The sequence below is a fragment of the Ceratosolen solmsi genome, unplaced genomic scaffold (genome assembly GCF_000503995.2).
Source record: "Ceratosolen solmsi marchali unplaced genomic scaffold, CerSol_1.0 scaffold11, whole genome shotgun sequence".
Lineage (NCBI taxonomy): Eukaryota > Metazoa > Arthropoda > Insecta > Hymenoptera > Agaonidae > Ceratosolen > Ceratosolen solmsi.
The window spans coordinates 9,341,388-9,363,696 of record NW_011948416.1 but is presented as its reverse complement, the minus strand read 5'-3'; the positions used below and the strand labels follow the sequence as shown (position 1 = coordinate 9,363,696).

At 24.0% G+C, this 22,309-nt stretch overlaps 3 protein-coding genes across 3 annotated transcripts; 1 reads left to right on the top strand and 2 right to left on the bottom strand.

Moving 5' to 3' along the window:
* Nucleotides 1–5,246: 5,246 nt before the first annotated feature.
* On the bottom strand, nucleotides 5,247–9,004 carry LOC105359282 (protein phosphatase 1H). Its single transcript, XM_011495836.1, has 7 exons — nucleotides 8,929–9,004; nucleotides 8,132–8,524; nucleotides 7,326–7,583; nucleotides 7,021–7,241; nucleotides 6,452–6,722; nucleotides 6,084–6,343; nucleotides 5,247–5,690 (listed from the first exon to the last, which is right to left on the bottom strand). The coding sequence occupies exons 2-7, from the start codon at nucleotides 8,315–8,317 to the stop codon at nucleotides 5,435–5,437; spliced, it is 1,452 nt and encodes a 483-aa protein (XP_011494138.1). The 5' UTR covers nucleotides 8,318–8,524; nucleotides 8,929–9,004; the 3' UTR covers nucleotides 5,247–5,434.
* A 377-nt stretch (nucleotides 9,005–9,381) lies between these two features.
* On the top strand, nucleotides 9,382–12,563 carry LOC105359499 (MATH and LRR domain-containing protein PFE0570w). The gene is made up of 4 exons (XM_011496113.1): nucleotides 9,382–9,518; nucleotides 9,966–10,142; nucleotides 10,206–10,338; nucleotides 10,471–12,563. Exons 1-4 carry the CDS (start codon nucleotides 9,471–9,473, stop codon nucleotides 12,561–12,563), a joined length of 2,451 nt encoding a protein of 816 aa, XP_011494415.1. The 5' UTR covers nucleotides 9,382–9,470.
* A 1,047-nt stretch (nucleotides 12,564–13,610) lies between these two features.
* LOC105359498 (uncharacterized) lies at nucleotides 13,611–17,652 on the bottom strand. Its single transcript, XM_011496112.1, has 7 exons — nucleotides 17,460–17,652; nucleotides 17,288–17,382; nucleotides 16,989–17,056; nucleotides 16,620–16,899; nucleotides 15,971–16,137; nucleotides 15,271–15,388; nucleotides 13,611–13,994 (listed from the first exon to the last, which is right to left on the bottom strand). The coding sequence occupies exons 1-7, from the start codon at nucleotides 17,650–17,652 to the stop codon at nucleotides 13,668–13,670; spliced, it is 1,248 nt and encodes a 415-aa protein (XP_011494414.1). The 3' UTR covers nucleotides 13,611–13,667.
* Between the last annotated feature and the right edge of the window lie 4,657 nt (nucleotides 17,653–22,309).

The following is a 22,309-nucleotide window of genomic DNA, read 5'->3' as shown; positions in this document are numbered from 1 at the left end:
CAAAAATCTTACTGTCTCTCTGCCTCTCCCTTTCTCACTCTCTCTCTCTCTCTCTCTTCCTCTCTCTCTCGCTCTTTCTCTCTCTCTCTCTCTCTCTCTCTCTCTCTGTCTCTGTCTGTCTCTTTCAATGCAATGTCAGTAAGATTTTCTTATCCACGATCGGTCTGTGTACGTCGTTGCACATGTGGATTGTACCGATGTATAACCGTATCCGACTGTAGTGTACGTGCGTGTACCTTTGGTAGTACAATACTATATAGGCTTTTCCGCACTGCTTGTCCTATGCAAAAATAGAAAATGGCGCACACGACGACGAGTACATGTGTGTATGTGTAAGTATGTAAATTTACGTGTGTACACTTTCTTGATTTCTTTACTTTTTAATCTTCTTTTTATGTACAGCTTTCTTAGTCAAAGGCTTCCTCTTCCGTGCAAATACTTCTTTTTTCTTTACGAACCACTTGGATTTCTTTCAAGCTTTAAACATGGCTCTATAGTTATAGTATCGTTTTTCGTTTTTTCGCTTCCCTTTCTTCCTATCTCTCTCTCTCTTTCTCTTTCTCTGTCGCTCTGTCTCACTCGTTATTTCCCCTTTCGCTGCTTGAGCCCGGATAGTTATAATATTCGTACGTATGCACGTACATAAACTAGAGAATATTGTAAGTACAGCATTGAATTTAGACTTATTCTCCTCTCTTTTTCTCTCTTCGATAGTTTGCTCGTCTTTTCTACCGTACTTGCTTGTGTATATACGTGGGTATGTGCGTACGCGCAAATGTAATCGCGCGCGCGCGCGCGTATAAATATATATATATATATATATATATGCGCGCTCACTTGTGTGCGTATGCGTGCGCGCGCGTATGCATATACGAATGTATGTATGAATGCACGTATGTATGTATATATATATATATATATATATATATATATATATATATATATATGTATATATGCGTATATATAGGTTTATATACGCGTGTGAGAGGGACGCGCGTGTGCGCCTGTGTGTGTAGGGTTGGGGTGGGGTGGGAGGAGGAGGAGGCTTGTCGCGTATCGGCTTTCTCTTCACTCTCGTTACCGCACAGACACGTGTATAGAGCGAACTGAAATGCACGCTTCCTTATCGTTGGCTAGTTACTGGTTATCTCCTATGCTGCTTCTTCGAGCTCCAGCGAACGTTTGGGGGCTGATTTGGGGTTTGGGAAGGGAACGCGTGTGGATCTGTCTTTTTCGCCGATCGGTTGATGTACACTTTAGGCTCCTCTATCTTTGTCACACTCGCACGCTTTTTTGACCTGATTGCAATGAAAAATGATGTGACGCAGTGCCGCCCCCTTGTTGATTGGACTATGCGGCTAAAGGCGGCGTTACGGTCTGTATTGACGCGTCAAAAATACATGACCAAGGTCGTATTTCATTAAACGTCTGTTAAAATTATTTGCTAATTTTTATTTCATTGGGGTAATTGTAACGTTGTCATAAGATTCATTGAATTTGCCTGCCTCGGGCAAGTTTAATGCCGTACATGCGAAGATATTAGAAAAAGAGCCGAGATGGCTTGACTAACCAGTGTTGACAAATTTCGATATTTTACCGTATGTTACTCGTATGAGGAGGGGAAAATCAAAATTTTGTTAAAGATACCGTCCGCTTGAGTTTCGTAAATTCATCCTAAAATTAATATTCTAATTGTCATTTACTTTGTTGGTTAATTGAATTGAAAGACTTTTATTTTTATTATATTTCGATCGTTCAACGGTATTAACATTTCTTATTAATAATATAAGATGTTAGAGTATTTCAATTTTTTTTAAATCTGCTTTAATTAAAGAAATGCTCTAATTAAAGAATTAAAGATTTTTAATTACTTTTTGTTTTTGTACTTATTGTATTACAAAATAATTATGTTAGTGACAATGGCATAATTACTTAAAATACTTAATTTTATAATTTTTCAATGATTAAAATATTTAAATGGTTTTTGGTAAAAAAAAAAAAAAAAGAAAAAGAGAGATTATAATTTGTATTCAAAAGTAATTTAATTTCTTATAATAATAAGATAAACAAATTTTACTCGCATCCTTTAATTACTTAAAGAATCTGAATGTATAGACAAAATATTATTAAAGAGATTAAGCATTAATAACGATCATAATTGAAAAGAGTACGAAGGAAATAAAATAAATGCCAGTCAGATTAATTAAATTCAATCTATATGACTATCCGTTCAATTATTTTCTGTAAAGTTTCATAAGCATCAATGAAGTATTACTTATTACTTAACTCCTACACATTCTCAAATATCTCAAAAATCTTTACATTATTTACAGTCAATGTATTTCAAGTTTTTTTTATTTTACTACGAATACGAATAAAACACTGGTTGTGCATTTATCGTATTGCGGTTGTTTATTTATTGAACTTTATAATAATGCTAGTAGAATTTTTCTAATTTTCAATAATTGTGTTAATCAATAAAATATTGTACTACAAATTTAACAATTAAAAATACTGTAAATAGTTGTTTGTAAAAGTTTTTTTCACCTCCTTTTAATAATATTTCAACAAGGTTTTAAAAATGCCTTTTGTTTTTCCGTTGATTTCGGATTATTACATTTTCTGTCTTAAGTAGGATATTCTTCTTTTTTTTTCATACGACTAATGATCAACGCAATCTTAAACTTTTTTTATATTATTTCTATACTTTTGAAAACGCATTAATATATTATTATGGTGCTTCAGAAATCGGATAAAAAATATCATTTAATTATCACCTAAATTTTAAATCTTGACTTGTATTTCATGTTTAAGGCTTTGAAATTTAAGAAATTAATTTTTTTGATAAATTATTAGCTAATAATATTATTTTTTAAAAACTAATAAGCTCCTGAAACTTAATATATACAAAATAAAAAAAATATCGCAAGAGAAATATAATTTTAGCAGTTATACCAAATTTTAATTTACTTATCGAGTAAAATATAAATACGATTTATAGAAAATATAACACATTAAATGTAAAATTACCTTGTTTATTTTATATATACAAATGATTATAGCTTTTTCTGATATATCTATTCTTACGATTGTCTTATAAAATAAATAGATTTTATTTAATCGATATCTAATCAATTCTTATAGTTATTAGGTTAACATTTATATAACATTTACTAGTTTTAAAATGAATTAGTAATGTATTACATCACTACACATAAAATAAACGAACATAATTTGTGAAATCTATATTGTAAAATAAATATATTGAAGTTAGTAAACAAATTAATATTTTTTTTTAAGTAACAATAAATACAAAATAAATACAGGTTGTTTGTTTATGTTAGATTTATAATACATAATTTATAACCAATTTTCTCTTTTAAAAATTATAATTAGAAATCATTTTTCGTATTTTCAGTTAAAACGTATAGTGATTTAAAAATTATACATGGTTTTAAATCTAAATATTAAATAATCAAATATAGACAGTTTAAAAATTGATAATAAAAGGGTATATTGAAAATATTCAAAATTTTAATTAAATAATTCGATTTGGATACTATTATAATATAAGTTAACTGATTGTAAAATTTTTAAGCATTTTTATTTCCAATAAGAAGAATTGAAATAGAGAAGAACAAAAACATTTAAATAAATTAAAAATATAATGTTTAGTTAAATTTAAATTTCTAACAGCATTCATTAATAAATAATACAGAAATATTTTATTTATTTATGAAGTTTTATAATTTTTATAGATATTGTAAAATTTTCGAATAATATTATATAAATAATATCAATAATAATTATTATGAAACTGTTAGTTTAATTTGAAAATAAAATTTTAGGTATAAACAATTTTTTAAACAATATGTATTAATTAAATATGCGATAGATTTATTACTAAAAGTTATTTATATATAAAACAAATAGATTGTAAATGACAAAATTAGGTGGTGCAGATTTAATTTCATAATTGACATACAATTTAAAATTAATTTCTGGCTTGAATTAAAATAAATTAATACTAATCAATACATCATAAAATAATACACATGATTTAATACAAATTAATACTAAATTTATTTGATAAATTTAATTATACAGGCTTCCTATGCATTACTATGCATTATTTTATACAACGCTGCTGTATAATTGTTAATATTTGGCTACTAAAAATATTTTTTTTCTATATACATATATTTACTAATTATGACAGCATGTCAATCCTTGGTAAGAAGTTTAAAGTGTTAACTACTATATATATATATATATGTATGTATATATATAAATTGTAAATAAACAAATAAAATTGTGTAAAATAAAAATTAAACATTATAAGTCTCAGTATTTAAAAATATACTAAATTCTTTCCTTCTTTTTACTGAATTATGAAAAATAAAATGGAATGTAGCGTGTTGATGTGTAAAATAATAAACTCTATTACAGATATTATATATATATATATATATATATATATATATATATATATATAAACTCTTTAAAAATGTGCAGTTGGTAATTTAATATTATATGAATTGTTCTTATAAAACTTATAGAATAATAAATTAGTATTAGAAACATTTTATGTTAATTATAGTCTATTAAAGGTAAATAACTTTTCACTCTTTTATATTTTATTCTTAGTACAAATTAGTTAATTCATTAGCAGTTTTTAATTTTAATTTATATATGAAACTTCAGGAAAAATGATTTATTACAGAACATTTGTAGCGAGTTGCATAATTTTTATGACTTATGAATATTGTTAGGACATTTGTAATATGTGCATCGTGGAACTTGATATTTGTTTCAACTTAATATTAAGTATACATGCATGAAAAATTTGAAAAAAATATTTTAATTTTTGTGCATGTTTAAATATCAGATTAAAATATAAAATACAATAGATAAAATACTGTAAATTTAGTCTGTTAAGAATTTAAGCTAAAATTAATTTACATTTCTTCGTTTTGTCATTTTCATTATTCAAATAGGCATACATATCTTAAAGCCTGCACCTTATGTGCTATTTAAATATTATAATAAATTATATATTTTGATAATTATAAGAATAATAATAAATATTCACAGTTCAATGAAAAAAAAAAAAAAAATACCAATTTGTCAATTAAAAATTAAGAGCTTATTCGACGATTTTGACAACATTGGTTTTATTAATTTTGTTTAATTATAAATATGTTGTCGATGCTCTTTAATACTTAAAACATATTTCATTTTCCCTAATATTGTTATTGCGTAGCATGTGAAAGTATATCTGTCATCGTTTATTATCTAAGATGAAAATTAATCAATAAATCTTTTGATTTTGTTTCATGAAAAATGTGATGAGATGAAAAAAGATCTTCAACTAAGGATTCCTTCCTTTCCTTTATTGCTAACTAGTTAAAAATGTAAAAAAAAAATCGATACTTTAGGTTGCATCACTTGTCGATAATTCTAACGAATTAATTAAATGCCGTTTCTCTTGTTGTTGTGTTTTAATCCACTGTTTATGTTCGCACAGATAAGGATAAAGCGGCACAACCATTACACTTATGTCATCGACAGATGCCATTGGAAGTATCTCGTCCTCTCCATTTTCTTGCATTTCAGATTTAAGTCTCCACACTCGACCAACTAATCTACCTCTTGCTGCCTGAACCAATTCTTGTGCGCCCATTGTCAGTCTGTGTATAATACGTTCATTTGTGTATAGTAAAATAATAAAATAATGATTTAAGATGAAGTGAATAAATTTTGTAAATTAAATTTTGTGAATTAAATTTTTCTTTTCAATTTTATTCTGATTACTACAAAGTACTTATTTGAAAAATTTTTTAAACTTGAACCTTTATTATATATAATTTTATGTATTAATGAGATTAGATATTAATTAAAATGAAATGATCTTTTATAAAATTAATGCAGATTAATATTACTTATAATTCTTTTTTTAATTAAAGGATGATTTTTTTCTTCTTTTTTCTGTTTTTGCAATTTTTTTTTTTTTTTAGAAAACTTCAATTTTACAACAATAATGTATAGAATTGTATTTAGATATGTAAATTTGATTATTGTACCTGTATTCTAATGATGGAGTATCTGGTGCAAGAGTCTTTCTAAGTATGTTAGCTGCAGTCTTATCAGAAATTACATCCCATAAACCATCCGTTGCTAAAACAATGCAATCTCTTTCATTAAGATTACACTCTTCTAAGTTTATTGATTGCACTTCAGGTTGAGATGACAAAAATGGTTTTATATTAACACCTGTATTTGCAGCTTTCAGTCCATGATCACCAAATCCTCGAGTAACTCCTATTGTGCCCATCACTCTACTCTACAAAGTTAACATGCTAATATAATTTTTTAATAATTATTAGTGTTAATACATTACATAATTAGCAAATAGTTTATTTAATATAAAATTATAATCAAAGAAACTTACTCGTTTTCCCTGTCCAGATACAAGAGGTAACCGTAGATCAGGTTGTGATAAAATTTTATATGCCCAGCCTGTCATGTATGGCTCCCTATATAAAACCGTTGAACCTATATCTCTTTGTAAAGGTCTTTTTTTAAATTCTAGTGATGTAAAGTGTCCTTTCAAAAGTTCTCCACTTTTTAAATACCCTAAAGCACGTACACGACTTGATTCTGAATCAGGGGTATGGTCTCTAGTAAGCGCTCGTTCACTATCTTCCAATATCATAATCGTTCTATGATAAAATAAAATTATTATTAAAATAATTTATTGGATGATAAATTTTAATAAATACTTATAAATAGAAATACATATTTATTAATAAAAGAATACAATATATGTAGAGATTTTCAAATATACATTATAAAATACATAATTTAAAAACTTACAGTAGCAATTAATTTATTAAATCAATTAACTTTCAACCTACAATTTCGATTGAATATATTCAATATAGTAAATTTATTAGTTTAATAAAGATAGGGATATATAACCAAATATAATAAATTATACAATTAAGATAATGATCGAACCTAGAATCTCCAGCCCCAGCAGCATAAAGTTTGCCATGTAGGAAAAGAACTGTTAAAGATGTACATCCTCCACCTCCTTTTTGTGCTTGATGTTCGACCATTTGATCCATTTGTCTATAAGCAAGTTCAATAGCTCCTACAATTAAATCTTTTCCTTGTATCACAGTAGCTTCATTATTTTCAGATAATAAAATTTCACCTGGTATAGCCATTAACCTTTCCTGAAAGTATGTATACATATATATATTAATAAATATTTTATTAATTTATAAGAGCAAAATTTTTATAATATACATAATGTTTACCAAAATTATCCTATGGAGATGTAATCTTGCAGTTAAAGCTACTTGATAGCCAGCATGACCATCAAACATTGAAAACATAACATACGGTAAACTTGTGTTTGCATCCGTTAGTTTTAAGTCACCACGCACCGCTGTGGCTTGATCCTCGTTCCATGTACTTTTTCCAGCATTTATGCATTCTGCATAACCAGCGCACCATGGCAATCTACTAAGATCTCTAGGTACTATTATTGGACGTACTTTATGATCCGCACTCACCTAAAATAATTATTTTAAAAAATTTTTAAGTATCGTAAGCTTTAAATAATTGATAAATGACAGATTCCCGACAGCCTGTGCATACTTGATAAAAGTATAAATTTTATCTATCATTAAATAAATAAAAGAAAGTAAATAAATTAAAGGGATATTCTTTATTATGTCATAATATTTATTATTTTAATATATTATAGAACATTTTTTTCAATCATAATAAATGAATAATATTTTAGTAATTTCATTTCTATACAATTATTATGCAACAGCTAATATGCATAATACAAAATATTCCGCATATTTTGCCAGCTTTTAATAATAATATAAATTTATAATATTTATTTCAAGCAATTATTACGGTTATTATGTATTTCATAGTATTTTTAAGATTAATGTAAAGGTTTGAGTAAATTCTGTCAAATCGCTATGAATATTATTTAAAAATCTAATTGAGATATTATTGGGATACTATAGCTTTAAGTTTGACAAAAGTATAACAAGTATAATAGTTGATTTTTTCTTATCTTAATATAAGATAAGAAAATATTTACCTGAGTTTCTTCATTTGTTAAACCAAGAAAACTTGGTCGGCTATATGGTTTTGTTTCAATAGTTATTGGTATATTAGAGTTTATCACATCCGTAACTGTTTCATTATCAGATTCATTATTATATTGTAAACCTAACTCGCTTCCACCAACTGCACTCATCAATGCATATTTGAATCTACCAAACATGATTGTATCTTTCTTCTAAGTTTTTTTACAGATCTAATAAAAGAAACTTATAATTTTATTATATAAAAGCCTGAATATTACGATAAGTTGTTAAGGGCTATTAATTCTTTGGACATCAATACCACATTTTAGTAAATAATATATTTAATGGAATGCCTACGAGCACTATTTTATACTCGTATATAAAAGTCTTATCACATCGTTTATCTAAAATTAAAGATTATGATTAATAACATTGAGATGGATAGATACATAAAATATTATACACGATGGTATATATAATGTAAATGCTTTGGATGTAATATTAACAGTGTAATTATTAATTAAATAAAAATTATTAATAAATTAAGTTATGTATAAAGAATAGAAAATTAATTCATTTCCTATCTAGTCAAGCTAAACATTTTTACTTTTGACAATGAAGAGATAATTATAAAAGAATAAAAGTTAATTTTAATGCAAATTAGCATAACTAACATTAATTGAATATAGTTTATTAAAATTAGTGGCGACTCTAAATAACATCTTTATTTAAATAATAAAACATTACAAAGTTACGTACTTTAACGAATGTCTTATATTATTGTCATTTTATATTTTATTCAACATACTTAAAAGTAATATTAAAATAGTTATTCCTTAACCGTCACATAATCCAAAAATGTCTACAATTTTTCCTTCGCTTAGTTTCTATTTTTATAATCTAACATATGTGTGATTAGAATTCTCGTTCACGGCGAAATCACAAATCGAATTAAAAAATAATACATTTCTCTTCACGATCCTTGGTTACACGATGGGACGTTACGTACTTGGCTTATGAGGTTAGAACTTGATATCTACTCGTAAATCATATCAGTTATACCATTCTGCTCTTACTCAAACAAAAATATTGGTAGCCTACAACTGCAATACATCTTTCCTTCTGTCGTAGCACCTTTCTCTATTAATCTTTTCCTACAGTCTTCGTACAAAGTCGCGTCACACTTGCGTTGCTTAAGTGAACCTAAATCAGCTGTTTTCAACTGCCTAGGAAGTAAGGAGGTCCGAGGCATTATGTGACAGACAATTGCGAGTGAGGCGATATAAGCGAGAACCTTGTTGCGCTTATAATTATTATGTGAATGAATTTTTTGTGTATTCACAAGATAAAATGTCTGATAAGAAGAACAAATTAAAAAGATCGAGGATTTCTAGCGAGGTAAGATCATGAAATTATAATGTTATAACTTCTTTTTAGTTATAAATTGAGTATTTTCACGATGATATTTAATGTTGACGTTACAGGTTAGTATTAAAAAATTAAGGAATATTTTTTTATATCTAGCCATTTTACTTGATGTAACGATTACAGGAATATATTTAAATAACATATTATTATATGCATTTATTTTAATATATTTATGTATATATAAGTTGAAGTTTTGGATTCTTGATAAATATACAATAAGATATTTTACCATCAATGTGGTAGAGGCATGTAACATGATTGGAAAGTGATTATAAATTTTGTCAATTTTCAAGAGACAATTTATTATATCTAATATAAAAAATGTTTAAAAATGTGCAATTGAAATAGTTTCCAATTCGATTGAGTAATTGAATAAAATATTTTTATTTAAATATGTTAAAACATTTTATTTCGTAGGAATCTGATAGTAGTTCTACAAGTTCTTCCGTAACTTCGTCATCTGACGATGAAACGGATGCAAAGGATTTAAAACCTATCAAGGAATATATGTCCAATCGAAAAGAACTAGCATCGCAACTTTTCAAATCCGTGAAGACAGAAAAAATTCGCATGATGTTGCCACAAATTTTAAAGGTATTACATAAACAAATATGAGTTTATCAATGTTTTCATAAAAACAAAAATGCTTTCTTTTAGAAAGTTGAATTTAGTGACCTAGAGGAATTGTGCGCCAATGAATTGATTGGTATGTCCAGGTCAAGAATTATGTGTATTATAAATGGTCAAGAAATGTTACAATCTTCTAACACAGAAGAGTCTGATGATTTAGGTAGTTTGTATTTATTGTTAGCTTAAATTAAAAAGCCAATATCAAAACTATTTAGTTTTATTTGATTGTAATTACTTTTTTTTAAATGCTTTTGATGAAGTTAAATAACATCTATGATATTGATTTTACCAGGTCCCGCTCTTGAAATTATTTCCGATACAGAATGGCTAAGCGACGAAGAAATAAATATAAAAGAAGGTGCAAATTCAAAGAATAAGAATACAAAGAAATTAAAGAAAAAATGTCAAGAGCAAAAAAAACAAGATCCTCAACCTCCCAAGTGTAAAGGAAAAGGAAAATTAAGTGTCCAAATAAAAACTGAAGTAAAGGAAAAAGAGAAACCGAAAGAAGGTGAAAGCCTCCTGGATCTACTGGAGCTTGAAATGAGAGCAAGAGCAATTAGGGCTTTGATACGTAAAGAAGAAGATTCTTCAAGTTCAAAAAATGCCCAAATCAATGATTCTACAAAATTAATCTCGGAATCTAAAACCTCCAAAAACAAAAGCACCAAAGCAACACAGGAAAATCTTAAAGAACAACTTGAAAAAATTGATAATTTAATGAATCATGGGGAAGACGAGGATGTTTTTGTAGTTATTCAACCAGCTCCGACAATAGAACTACTTTCAAGCGAAAGTGAAACTGACGATCATTCGGAGCGAGTGAATCAAAAGTTAGTTAATGAACGCACGTCCGGGAGTAAAAAAATCAAAGAAGATCTATCTATAAAAAGTAAAAATAAAGACAATAATAAGAGCAGTGAAAAGACTATAAATATAAGCAAAGAAAAAAATGATAGGAAAACTAAAAATGAAAATAGTAAAGAGAATGATAATAGAAACGAAAATTCCAATTTATTAATAATTAAAGCTGATAATAGTGCAACGAATAAAACAAATAATTCAGGTAAATTGTTAAAAACTATAGATCTTGAAGAAGGGGAAATAATTGATGATAATGATGATAAATCAGTTAATGAGAAAACGACCGTTATTACTGAGACTCCATCTAAGAGAAAAATTAAAAGAATTAAAAAGAATCCTTTCATTCGCTTGAAGAAAAAGATTAAAGAAAATAACGATGACAATGCTAAAGATATTAAGAATAAAGTTTCAGATGAATCAAAATCTAAAAATGAAACTAATATTAAGAGAAAAGAGAGTAGTGTAAAAATGGATTTAATAGAAATTGAAGAATCTCCAAAAAAAGAAAATGTAGAAACAACGCTTGATCTAAGCGATAACAAGTTAAATAATTCAAAAATAGATCCATTTGATGATAAATTATTAGATATAGATGAAGTAATTAATTTAGACGATTATCCCGATGATATGGATGAGTTGGAAAAAACTGAAGTTAATAATGAAAGAAAAGAAGCGAATAAAGTAACAATTTTGACCAATAAAAGTACACATAAAGAGTCATCAAGTAATATACCTCCGCGTTCTGAAACTTGGACAACGCGATATTATAAGCAAGACGACGTTCAAAATGTAATAAAAGAATCTAAAATTCAATCTGAAATACGCAAACGCTTAAGGGAGAGACAGAGACAGAGCAAATTAAATAATCCATTGAAATTGAAAGATCAAGATGCATCGCAACAGAATTCAGAGCCACTGATTCCCAAACCCACTGGTTCAGTAGAAGAATATCTTGCTCTAAAAGGACTTCCCAGTGAAACAAATAACAGTACTTCTGAGGTAGCAAGATCATCAGAATTACATAAAGACAACAATTCATTAATAAGCAGTAATGATGCCGTAATTGCAAAAAATTCTTTAACCAAAGGTGTAATTGAAAATAAAGCTATCGAACAATCAATTGGAGCTAAGCAAAAAGTTCAACCGACTGGTGATATAGTTATTGCGAAAACAATTGATTCAACATTGAATGATAATATAGCTATGGAACAGTTAAATAAACATAAAAAAAGTGACGATTCTCTTCGGAATATCAATGCTATTTGTAATATAGTATCAAAAAAATCTTCAAGTGAAAAATCAGGACAAAATGAATCGAATAATTTTAAGGAAATTATTTGTCCATTGAGAATTACTGAAAGTAATTTGATCAGCGATTCAAGCGTTGACAAGACCTTTGCCAAAGTAGACAGCATAGGTTTAAGTGATAAAAAATTAGCTAAGGACTTAAATAATAAAAAAATTAATGAAGAAAAAATTGTGTCAAGTAAATCTAAAACTTCTGAACTCAGACCGGATTAATAAAATATTTGTAAAAAAAAAAATCAACTATTTATAACCTGATACATAAAACTATTTTTATTGCGAAATATCGATAATGTTTGTTCTTAATTATTTGTAATAAAAAAATTAACTATTTGTGTAAATCATATTATAATTTATTTTGAAGATGAAGTAGTCTTTTAAATTAAGAAAGCTAAGAAATAGTAAAGAGCAATTTTACGCATTGAAGCTCTAATCATTATATACATTATATGAATTAATTTCTTCAATAATCGATTATAATTAGTTTGTCGATAATAATACCGTAATAAATAAGATTAATTTTACTATGATTTTATGATAGTAATTGTTAATGTATAAAAGTCGTTAAATATTCACGCAGAATATACAAATAATCATGTGTTTTTGATTTTATATAACGTAATGCCTTACTGATTTTCGTCACTGATTATACTAAAACTATTATTTTGGATTATGTGACTTTAACATTTGAAAAACCAATACAGGCAAATAGTAATTGTATATAAAGTATGAATAATCTTTCGTACTATTTTAAATTATGATAAAATGATTTAAATTATGACAAAATATGCTTTATTTTATATATACAAATAGAATCTCAAATTTATTATAAAATTCTTATTACATAACAGAAAATGTTATGTAGTTTTAAAATTAGTTTTAAATCTTTTATTCGCTAATTAGCATGGATTTTGTATATAATAAAGTAAATCATTACGAAATTTATTGCATTGAATTATTCTATAAACATTATTATTATATAGAGATAAATATTAATGTCACATATCATTTAACTTTTAGAAAAAGTTCAAATCATTTTAAGGATTTGAATAGAAATGTGAAATATTAATAATTGTGAAGTGAAGCTATTATCATTGTAACATTATTATTTTAAAGTTTTATTCTTTATAAACGAATAAGATAAATGCTCAAGTATCATTAATGTAAAACTTAGTTTTGAATAAAATTCAGTTTATTCATAATTGTTTCTACATAATTTATTATCATTAATAGCGTAATAAAAATATATTACAATATTTATTAATTTAAATGAAATATACAATTTAGTCAAATTACATGGTTGAGACAATGGACGAGTTATTACTTGGAAATAAATTTTCGATACTTTTCGCAATCTATTGTGCTTATTTTTTGTAAAGTAAGATCTCGTATCTTTTGTTCAATTTTTTTGATGATTTCATTATGCCATTTGTTCGAGATGACAGATGCCAATTTTGACAGGAGAGGATTTAGCCCTCCGCCGCCTGTTATTTTTATTACGATGGAACCAAATTTAGTTATTTGTAGATTATTTAAGGAAAGACGGCAAGGTTTTTGATCGAAATCAGCTAGAAGAGATACGTTCACTGCTACGCCATTGATATTTGCTGATATATTGCCATTCATTTTAATACGGCCGTATTTTAACTATCGAAAGAAAAAAATTTATTTAATTTTCTTAAGAGTAGGTTTATTTTGTTTTAATAGAAAATCATTATGCTATAATATGAAAATTCGAGAATGTAATTTTTTTTTTTAATATTTGAATTATCACTTAAAAGTAATTAGAAATATTAATCACTTTTTAAAATGTAGAATCCACAGTCAATATAATTTATAAATTAACCTGTATTAAGAGATTTGCATAGTCATTTATATGGCTATATTAGACATATGTTAAATACTCTTATATTAATATTGAAATTATTTTTTAATTAAATATTATTATGCCAGTACAAATATTATGGTATATAATGAATTATAATTATTTAAATGATACAATTATAAGAAATAAATCAAATATGAAGTATGCATAATGAAGGTAAATAATTCCAATTGTTTTTTTCTATGCCCATACTTGTAATTTATAATATAAATTTTGATACGCATACGCGCAGATACGTAAACACATGGCAAATTGTATTTTCAGAAGAGATTGTTTTATTCGAATTCTTTTTATATGATAATTAAAGTAAAAATTTAATACTCGCTTAAGGCTTATCAAACCATTCATTATTAATATGATGGTCATTAACAATTTGATAATTCATTATATATTATTTAAAATAAGAAAATAGCATATATTGATAACATTTAATATGTCTAGTCTTTATGTTTTGAAATTTCCTTTTTTTTTTTTTTTTTTTTTTTTTGAAAAATATCAAATATTTATGAATAAATTTTATGTCTACTCGTTTGCATTTTATCAATAAATTATTGGCTAAAGAAAGTTTTTACGAGATTATTATCATTAATATCAAAACGTTAAACTTCATTAAATTCACGTTACATGCAATTCTTACAATATTATCTATATCATGAAAATTAAATTTATATTTAAGCTAAAGTAGAATTTAAAATAGTAAGTATAAAGAAAACTCAAAGGAAAACAAAAGCACGATTTCGGCGTTATCGCAATGAAAACTTCTGAAATATGCATTGAAATTAGACATTAGAATTTTATCATATATATATATATATATATATATATATTATTTAAACTAAATAAATGTATTTAATATCTATGCAATTTATTTTAAAATAATACTCTTATATTTTTCGTAAGGAAATTATTAAAATGATAAATTTCTGTAAACTTTGGGAATTAAAATTCGTAATTCGGTGTAATATATTTATAATGCATATATAAATAAATTAAATAAAAATGAATATTTTCATTATTAAAGATTTTATTATATTTTACCACATAATTATTGTATTGAAAGTATGCTGTCGACAGTCCGAATCCACACGATGCAAACCGTTTTAAACCCTCACTTCTTACAGTAACATATCCTTCTCTTGATAAAGTAGTCAGATCTCTAAAATAAATGAAATTAAACAATAAATTGGATCTTCAACTATTACAATTCATATAACATATATTTTAATATTGGTTACAAATGCTCATTACTGCAAGTTATCTAATATAATAAAATATCATTACTGAATGTAACAAAATATTATATTTTGCGTTTCATAATATTAACGAGTATTTAAAAAGTATGAATTACTTTTTATCGAAACAGTGCCATTTATTTATAGAATAACAATAATAATTAACAAATGTTTTGTTTGTTAAAAAATACCAAAAATGCCTTTACAAGAAAGCTTAATTATGAAAGTATGTATTCTCATTTAAAAAAATGATTATTCATTTTTATACAAATAGATTCAAGAAATAAGTGCATTTAAGGAATTAATAAATAATATAATTAAGACGATGAAGAAACTAGTTACCTAAATTCTTTTAAGGATTAGCTTGTATTATTGTATTGTTGTATTATCATTGTAAGCTTGTATTATCAATTCAATATTCAACATATGTAGTATGATAATATGAAAGTCTTTATAAATTAATTTTTCAATTATGAATAAATTAAAAATCATATAAATTCACTTACTTAAATATACCATTAAAAGCATTGAATTCACCGCAAACTTTAAAAATGGACACTCCGGTTGAAAAGCGTTCGTCTATATTAGGAATATTTACTATTCCATTATTCTCTTTCCGAGAAATTTGTATAATTTGATTTATTGTCTCATCTACGATTATATCCATAAAAGACTAAAAATACATGTAATACTAATGTTTATAAAATTAAAAGATCTCTTATTATGTTTAAAACAAATGTTGTTGATACCAGGAAAGAATTTAATCACTTTTTTATACGAAAAATGAGAAAAGTACAATAAATTTCTACTATATCAATAGGATCATATTTTAATATTTATTGTTAAGGCTATTATTTTTTGTTTGTTAAATGATAGTTATTTTTAAATTTAAATTTAAAAATAGGTATTTCGACTATTTTTAATTTTGTAAATGAGTTTGAAAATATCTATTGTACCAATATTAAATTGATATTAAATTAAAAATATATGTTATAAACGTTAATAAACAATGGCTATAAGATAAATAAAATAATATAATAATAATCGACTCTATTATTAACAATCCTATTATCAAAATATTCACTAAATGTGAAAAGCTAGATTTTTTTTTACATTCTGAGGTAAAAATTAACGTAAAATATATTGTTTTCTTACATGTGCCTCATATTCATTTAAATTTTCACTAGTGAAATTATTTTTATAACTAGGTATTAAGCACATTGCATTATTTGTATTCATATTTGAAATAGCATCTAAAGAATGGCCTATTAATTTCAAATAATTATTATCAACATCTCCATTTTTATACTGACTCCATACTGTTTTAATTTCATCAGATATAATAATACCTAATTTTCGGCAAATCGATGATTTTATACACGTGGACATTCTATGAATAATTTCATATTCTATTTGATTCATTAGAATTGAACGACTGAAAAAAAAACGATTAATTTTTAATTAAGCTTTATAGAAATATATTCACATTATACAAAAGAATTTAAAAATAATTTAATCACTTACTCGTCAGTATTTTTTTTTAATAAATTTAAACTGCAATGTGATAATTTCGTATCCTCACAATTACTTTGCTGATGAAGAAAACATAAAATTACGCGAATTGTTAAAAATAATATAATTATTTAAAAAATGATTGTATTTTTAAATAAATAATGATTTTATTTTACATTATAAAAACATTAGGTTTTTAATTAAAAATAGTTTAATTATGTAAATCACTCTGGTACTATTTTACATTAAAAATTCAATAAATTATTTTATTTATTCGTCATTATTAATATAATAATTGATAGAAAGCTTACTATTACTTGCGTAGAACCTGCTATTTCAAAATTATAAATTTTGAATGTTTTTTGAGTTTCATTACGTCGTTCTTGATTCCCCACTACTATATATCCTACAAAATAAAATAAAGACGGTACAATGGAAAAATACATATTTATTATAGTAAATATTAAGAAAAACATATTTTACCTGAAAAACTTATTGCCATATTAGGTATAAAAATATGAACAATTTTAAGTTGATGAATATTGCACATCGATAAATCTTCTTGGTAATATTTTACATTAATGTCGGCATCATATATGAGTGTTTTATTATTATCCTTTGTTATGATTTCAAAATTTTTTGGTATACTGCAATCTAAAATAAAATTCATCATCATTGTTAAGGTATTTTTTTTTTTTTTTGTAAAATATCTTCATTTATTTTAAAATTTAAGGTGTCAAGGTTTTATTTTAAGATTTTACGTTACGTTGTAATATAAAATAATTATATTGTTTTTTAATTATACTCAAGGAGGGATTTTTTGTTGAATAAAAACTCAGTAGATAGCTAGAATAAAAATATATTTTAATTTAAAAAAAGTATTTCTAAAGATACACGTCCGAGAAGACGAAAGCATACGTTACGATGTTTTTTTTTCTAATTAGATTTTAAAATTTTTTAAAATTAGCCTATAATAGTCTGTAAGGTAAAGAATTTACTAGTTGGATTGGAGAACATTTTTACTTTAGATATATAATTATCGTGAATACACTATAAATACTCAGAAAATTCATACTTACATAAAAGTTATTAAGTTAAACAAATTGCTTTGAATATTATCATGTATTCTGTACTTTATTATTATTGTATATATTGTTATTATTATATAGTATATATATATATATATATATATATATAAATATTCTATATCTACTACTACTATAATTTATATAAAATAAATTTTTATATGATTCAGCGCAATATTTGAATAAGTATGTTAGTTTCTATATCGGTAAATTGGAAAAAGTAGGAAATTCAATTTCAAAATAAAATGTATTAAAAAACATATTTTGATTATTATAAAGTTCTACGTCATGCATTCTTATTCATAAATCTATACTTTATTAAATACTTTGTCTTAGACTGTATAACTTTAAAAATATTAGCATGAATACTTTAGCTATTGGTAAAAGTTAATAAAAATACAATATTTTTGATCTTGTGAAAGAGTTGTTCATTTTAATTTTATTATTATTGTTAGAGTATGATTTTTTCATAAATATGATTTAATAAACTATTCAAAATAACTAATTCAGATTTATATTTAATTTTAATATATATATAATTTTTTTTATATAGAATTAGTAACTTTATTATCCAATTATATATTTGCAATTATTATATATTCACAATTACAAGAAATGAATTGAAAGTGTTTAAGAAAAAAAGTAGATTTTATTATATGTGAACAATATTAATTTAATTAACATGTATTATTTATAAGTTTTTAAAAGATTGTTATATGATTTTATCTTTTATTTATATAGTTTTAACTTACCTAGAAATTCTTCAGAGATAACTGATGAATTTAAAAGAGAAGCGATCAATAAAAATAAGTAGAATGATGAAATCATGGCAAGTGTTTTATATTTTATTCTGAAAAAAAAATATATATATATATAACGTATTACTACTTTTATTATTATATTTATTTATTATTTTTTAGATTATTTATTATAGAAAATGATTTTATAGCAAGTGCTTTTTAATTTATTGTTTTCATATAGAAAAAAATTATTAATTGATTAAATAAATATTCAGATACTTAAGAATTCATTAATTATGATTGATTCACAAGTTCAATTCACATTGCAAAAAATCATTAATTTATATTAATTAGTTCTAGAAGATTAAAAATTAGAAGATCAAAGTTCCATATTTAATAATTTTTATTATTTGATTAATGCTTTTACAAAATTCAATGGATTTAAATAACGTTATTAAAATTTAATGTTAATGCTGTTTTAGCAATGTTCTATTCCATCTCAAGTAACTTTCTATTTATAATTTATTTAATTAAATAAATGTTCACTTTTTATTAACTAAATCACTATTTACATGTGTTTATGACAATGTATAATGAAATTAAAACTTATGAAATATAGGTAATATTTAATCTTTATAAAGAAATGATTAATTAAATGTAAAAGAATCTGTTATTTTGTTTTATCGAAGCCACTGTTAATTTAATTACAATAATAATATTAATTTACAATTAAATTTGTGAGTTGGAAAACTAATAATTGCTGCAGAGGTAAGAGGCTTTTCTATTAGCAATATATAGCACATTATAAAAATTTTTAATTAAATTAATGACTAAATTGTAAGGTTGCTTGGAAGCTTTAGTAGAAGATATATATATATATATATATATATATATATATATATATATAAAAGAATGATGGACAAAATGTTTCCTTGGTTATAACCGTAAAATATGAAAAATTATTTTTGTAAACAATTTTATTTTAAACTTTATTTACTATGCAGTAAATAAAAATGTAAATTGTTAATAATACGAGAAAGGTATAAAAAGGTAATAGTGACGTAAAATACTGTGACACGTTGTTACATGTATTATTTAATGATACGAATTCGACGTAGATTTTGTGAATTGTTCTAAAATTAAATAAAATGCATCGTAAAATGAGAGATAAGAATAAAATGTACAATTTCAGTTATCTCAAATTTGATCGTGATAACATATAATACGTAAAAGTGTTTATAAATCGTTATTAAAATATTAATATAAATTGATTTTTGATGGTATTCTTATAATTATAATGTTTTTCATAAAATTTAGTTAATGTTATTATTAATATTAATTTTTAACAATTAGAGTTACTTAAAAATTTTTTAATCAAAATTTACTTATAATTTGAAAAACTAAATTTAGATTATTGAAATTCGTATTGATTTTGTTTTTTATATTATTTATTATAAATTATTTCTTCTGATTTTCTATGAATGCTTATTAAACTCCAAATTCTTGTCTCCTTATGTATGCATTATAAAAATAATAAATACAATTATTAATAATAAATTCGAAGAAAATATGAGATTAATTTTTTTATTAAGAGTGAAATCTTTATATTTAGACGAACACGCTTTTAAATCCTTTTAAACGAGAAATTTAGAATTAAGGAATTGTATGAGTGATAAATATGTATCACTAAATATATTACAATGTAACCACAAATAACATCACGAACCTTTTAAATAAGTATTTGTATAATTATGTATAAAATATGATCTATGTATAGAATAAAAAGTGACTTGACAATTGATTAATAAATTAACGCATTAACACATATTATTAGTCGAAACAGTCGAGTTGTATTAAATAAAATAATTTCAAATCAATTATACAATTTTATTGTAACAAAGAAGCACAATTACAAAAATGAAATTATAATATACGTCAACTAAGTGTGAGGTACTGTGAAGCTATAAATAGGCAAAATATTTCTTATCCAACTAATGATTATTAATTTTCGAGCTCTAGAGATAGTAATATCTAATAAAATAAAACAATATTATTCCTGGAATAATCGTAAAACTAATTTGAATATAATGTCTGTAAAGCAAGATAATAACTATTATTTTAATGAAATTTCAAAATATTTGATATCAGAATGTAGAGTTTTAGGTTACAATAATAAATGTGATATGTAGATCAAATAAGATCATGTAGTAAGATTATTAGTGTTTAATGGATTATACAAAGAAAAAGTGTTATACAAAAAAATGATAACAAAATTTGTGTAAATAGCACGTGAGAATAATTTTGCAAGGTTTTTTCTACATTTTAGAATAATACGTTCTTTTTATTATTTTGTTATGTTTTACGTAGATTCGGAGGCGTTAGTACAAGATATTATGTATAATCTTTGAATCAATTTTTGTCGCAATATATAATTATCATTAATGTTGATTATCTTAATATAAAAGTTTTAATTGTTTTATTAACATATTTTATAGGCAGGTAATAATATAAATAATGACTTCATAAATAAGAAAAATAAATTTGTATAAAGCATAAGGTAATGTTGTAATTAAATTTATAAATAAATAATTTTAATTATATATTATTAATAATACATAAAATTTTAATCTATTTATAATTTCAAAATTATTGTGGTTATTTTAATGTATCATTTATAATTTATATTTATGAGGAAAGCCAAATATTCTAATTGTTAAACAACCGAATGATGCAGTAATATTTGTTAATTTATGAGATAATCGATTCAATATTTTATTAATATAGTATTATATTAATTCGTACCAAAAAATTATTTAAAATTTCGAAATATTTTTATAAATTAATATTATAAGTTATGAGATAATTGACATTGATATATTCTGAAAATCGATTGCATACGAAATAGAAAAATAATAAATAATTTGTTTTACTATATTTTTGCTAATAATTTTGATTATTATAAATCAATCAAATTATGAAATAAATTTTAGTTATTAAATTTAACATGATTTTTATTTACAACTCTCTAGTATATTTATATATTTTTATCAAATATTTAAATAATTTAATCATAAGCAAAAAGTATTTCAATCAATTGAAAATTTTTGAATCGCTAAAATCTATTTTAGTCTAGATAATTGTTTAAATATAAGTATATAACGATATCTTGAGTTTTAGTAAATTGGTTTACTTTATCTTTTTTATTAATTGCATACAAAAACGAGCATTTTAAGATTAAGGCGTTAAATTATAATTTATTGAAATCGAATGATATGTCAAATGAATATAATTGAACTGTATTTGTACGTAAACTTGAAAATTCTTTCATCTTATATTTCTATTTTTACACATTATTAAATTTAGTTTTATATTTAATTTTGTTTATGGTTAAGTCTATTTCAACTTAATGATTAAATACTCTTTAATATTATTATTGTATTTTTATAGATTAATATATTTAGTTTTAAGGAAAAATTGCAAACGACATAAGCATTTTATAAATGCAATG

Coding starts and splice junctions, on each gene's coding strand:
- LOC105359282 (XM_011495836.1), bottom strand. CDS start 8,317: ATGTTTGGTAGATTCAAATATGCATTGATGAGTGCAGTTGGTGGAAGC. Junction 6,344..6,451: donor TATCTGGACAGGGAAAACGA/GTAAGTTTCTTT, acceptor TTAACTTTGTAG/AGTAGAGTGATGGGCACAAT. Junction 5,691..6,083: donor ACTCCATCATTAGAATACAG/GTACAATAATCA, acceptor TATTATACACAG/ACTGACAATGGGCGCACAAG.
- LOC105359499 (XM_011496113.1), top strand. CDS start 9,471: ATGTCTGATAAGAAGAACAAATTAAAAAGATCGAGGATTTCTAGCGAG. Junction 9,519..9,965: donor GATCGAGGATTTCTAGCGAG/GTAAGATCATGA, acceptor TTTATTTCGTAG/GAATCTGATAGTAGTTCTAC. Junction 10,339..10,470: donor AGAAGAGTCTGATGATTTAG/GTAGTTTGTATT, acceptor TGATTTTACCAG/GTCCCGCTCTTGAAATTATT.
- LOC105359498 (XM_011496112.1), bottom strand. CDS start 17,652: ATGATGATGAATTTTATTTTAGATTGCAGTATACCAAAAAATTTTGAA. Junction 17,057..17,287: donor CAGGTTCTACGCAAGTAATA/GTAAGCTTTCTA, acceptor TTTCTTCATCAG/CAAAGTAATTGTGAGGATAC. Junction 15,389..15,970: donor GCTTTTAATGGTATATTTAA/GTAAGTGAATTT, acceptor CATTTATTTTAG/AGATCTGACTACTTTATCAA.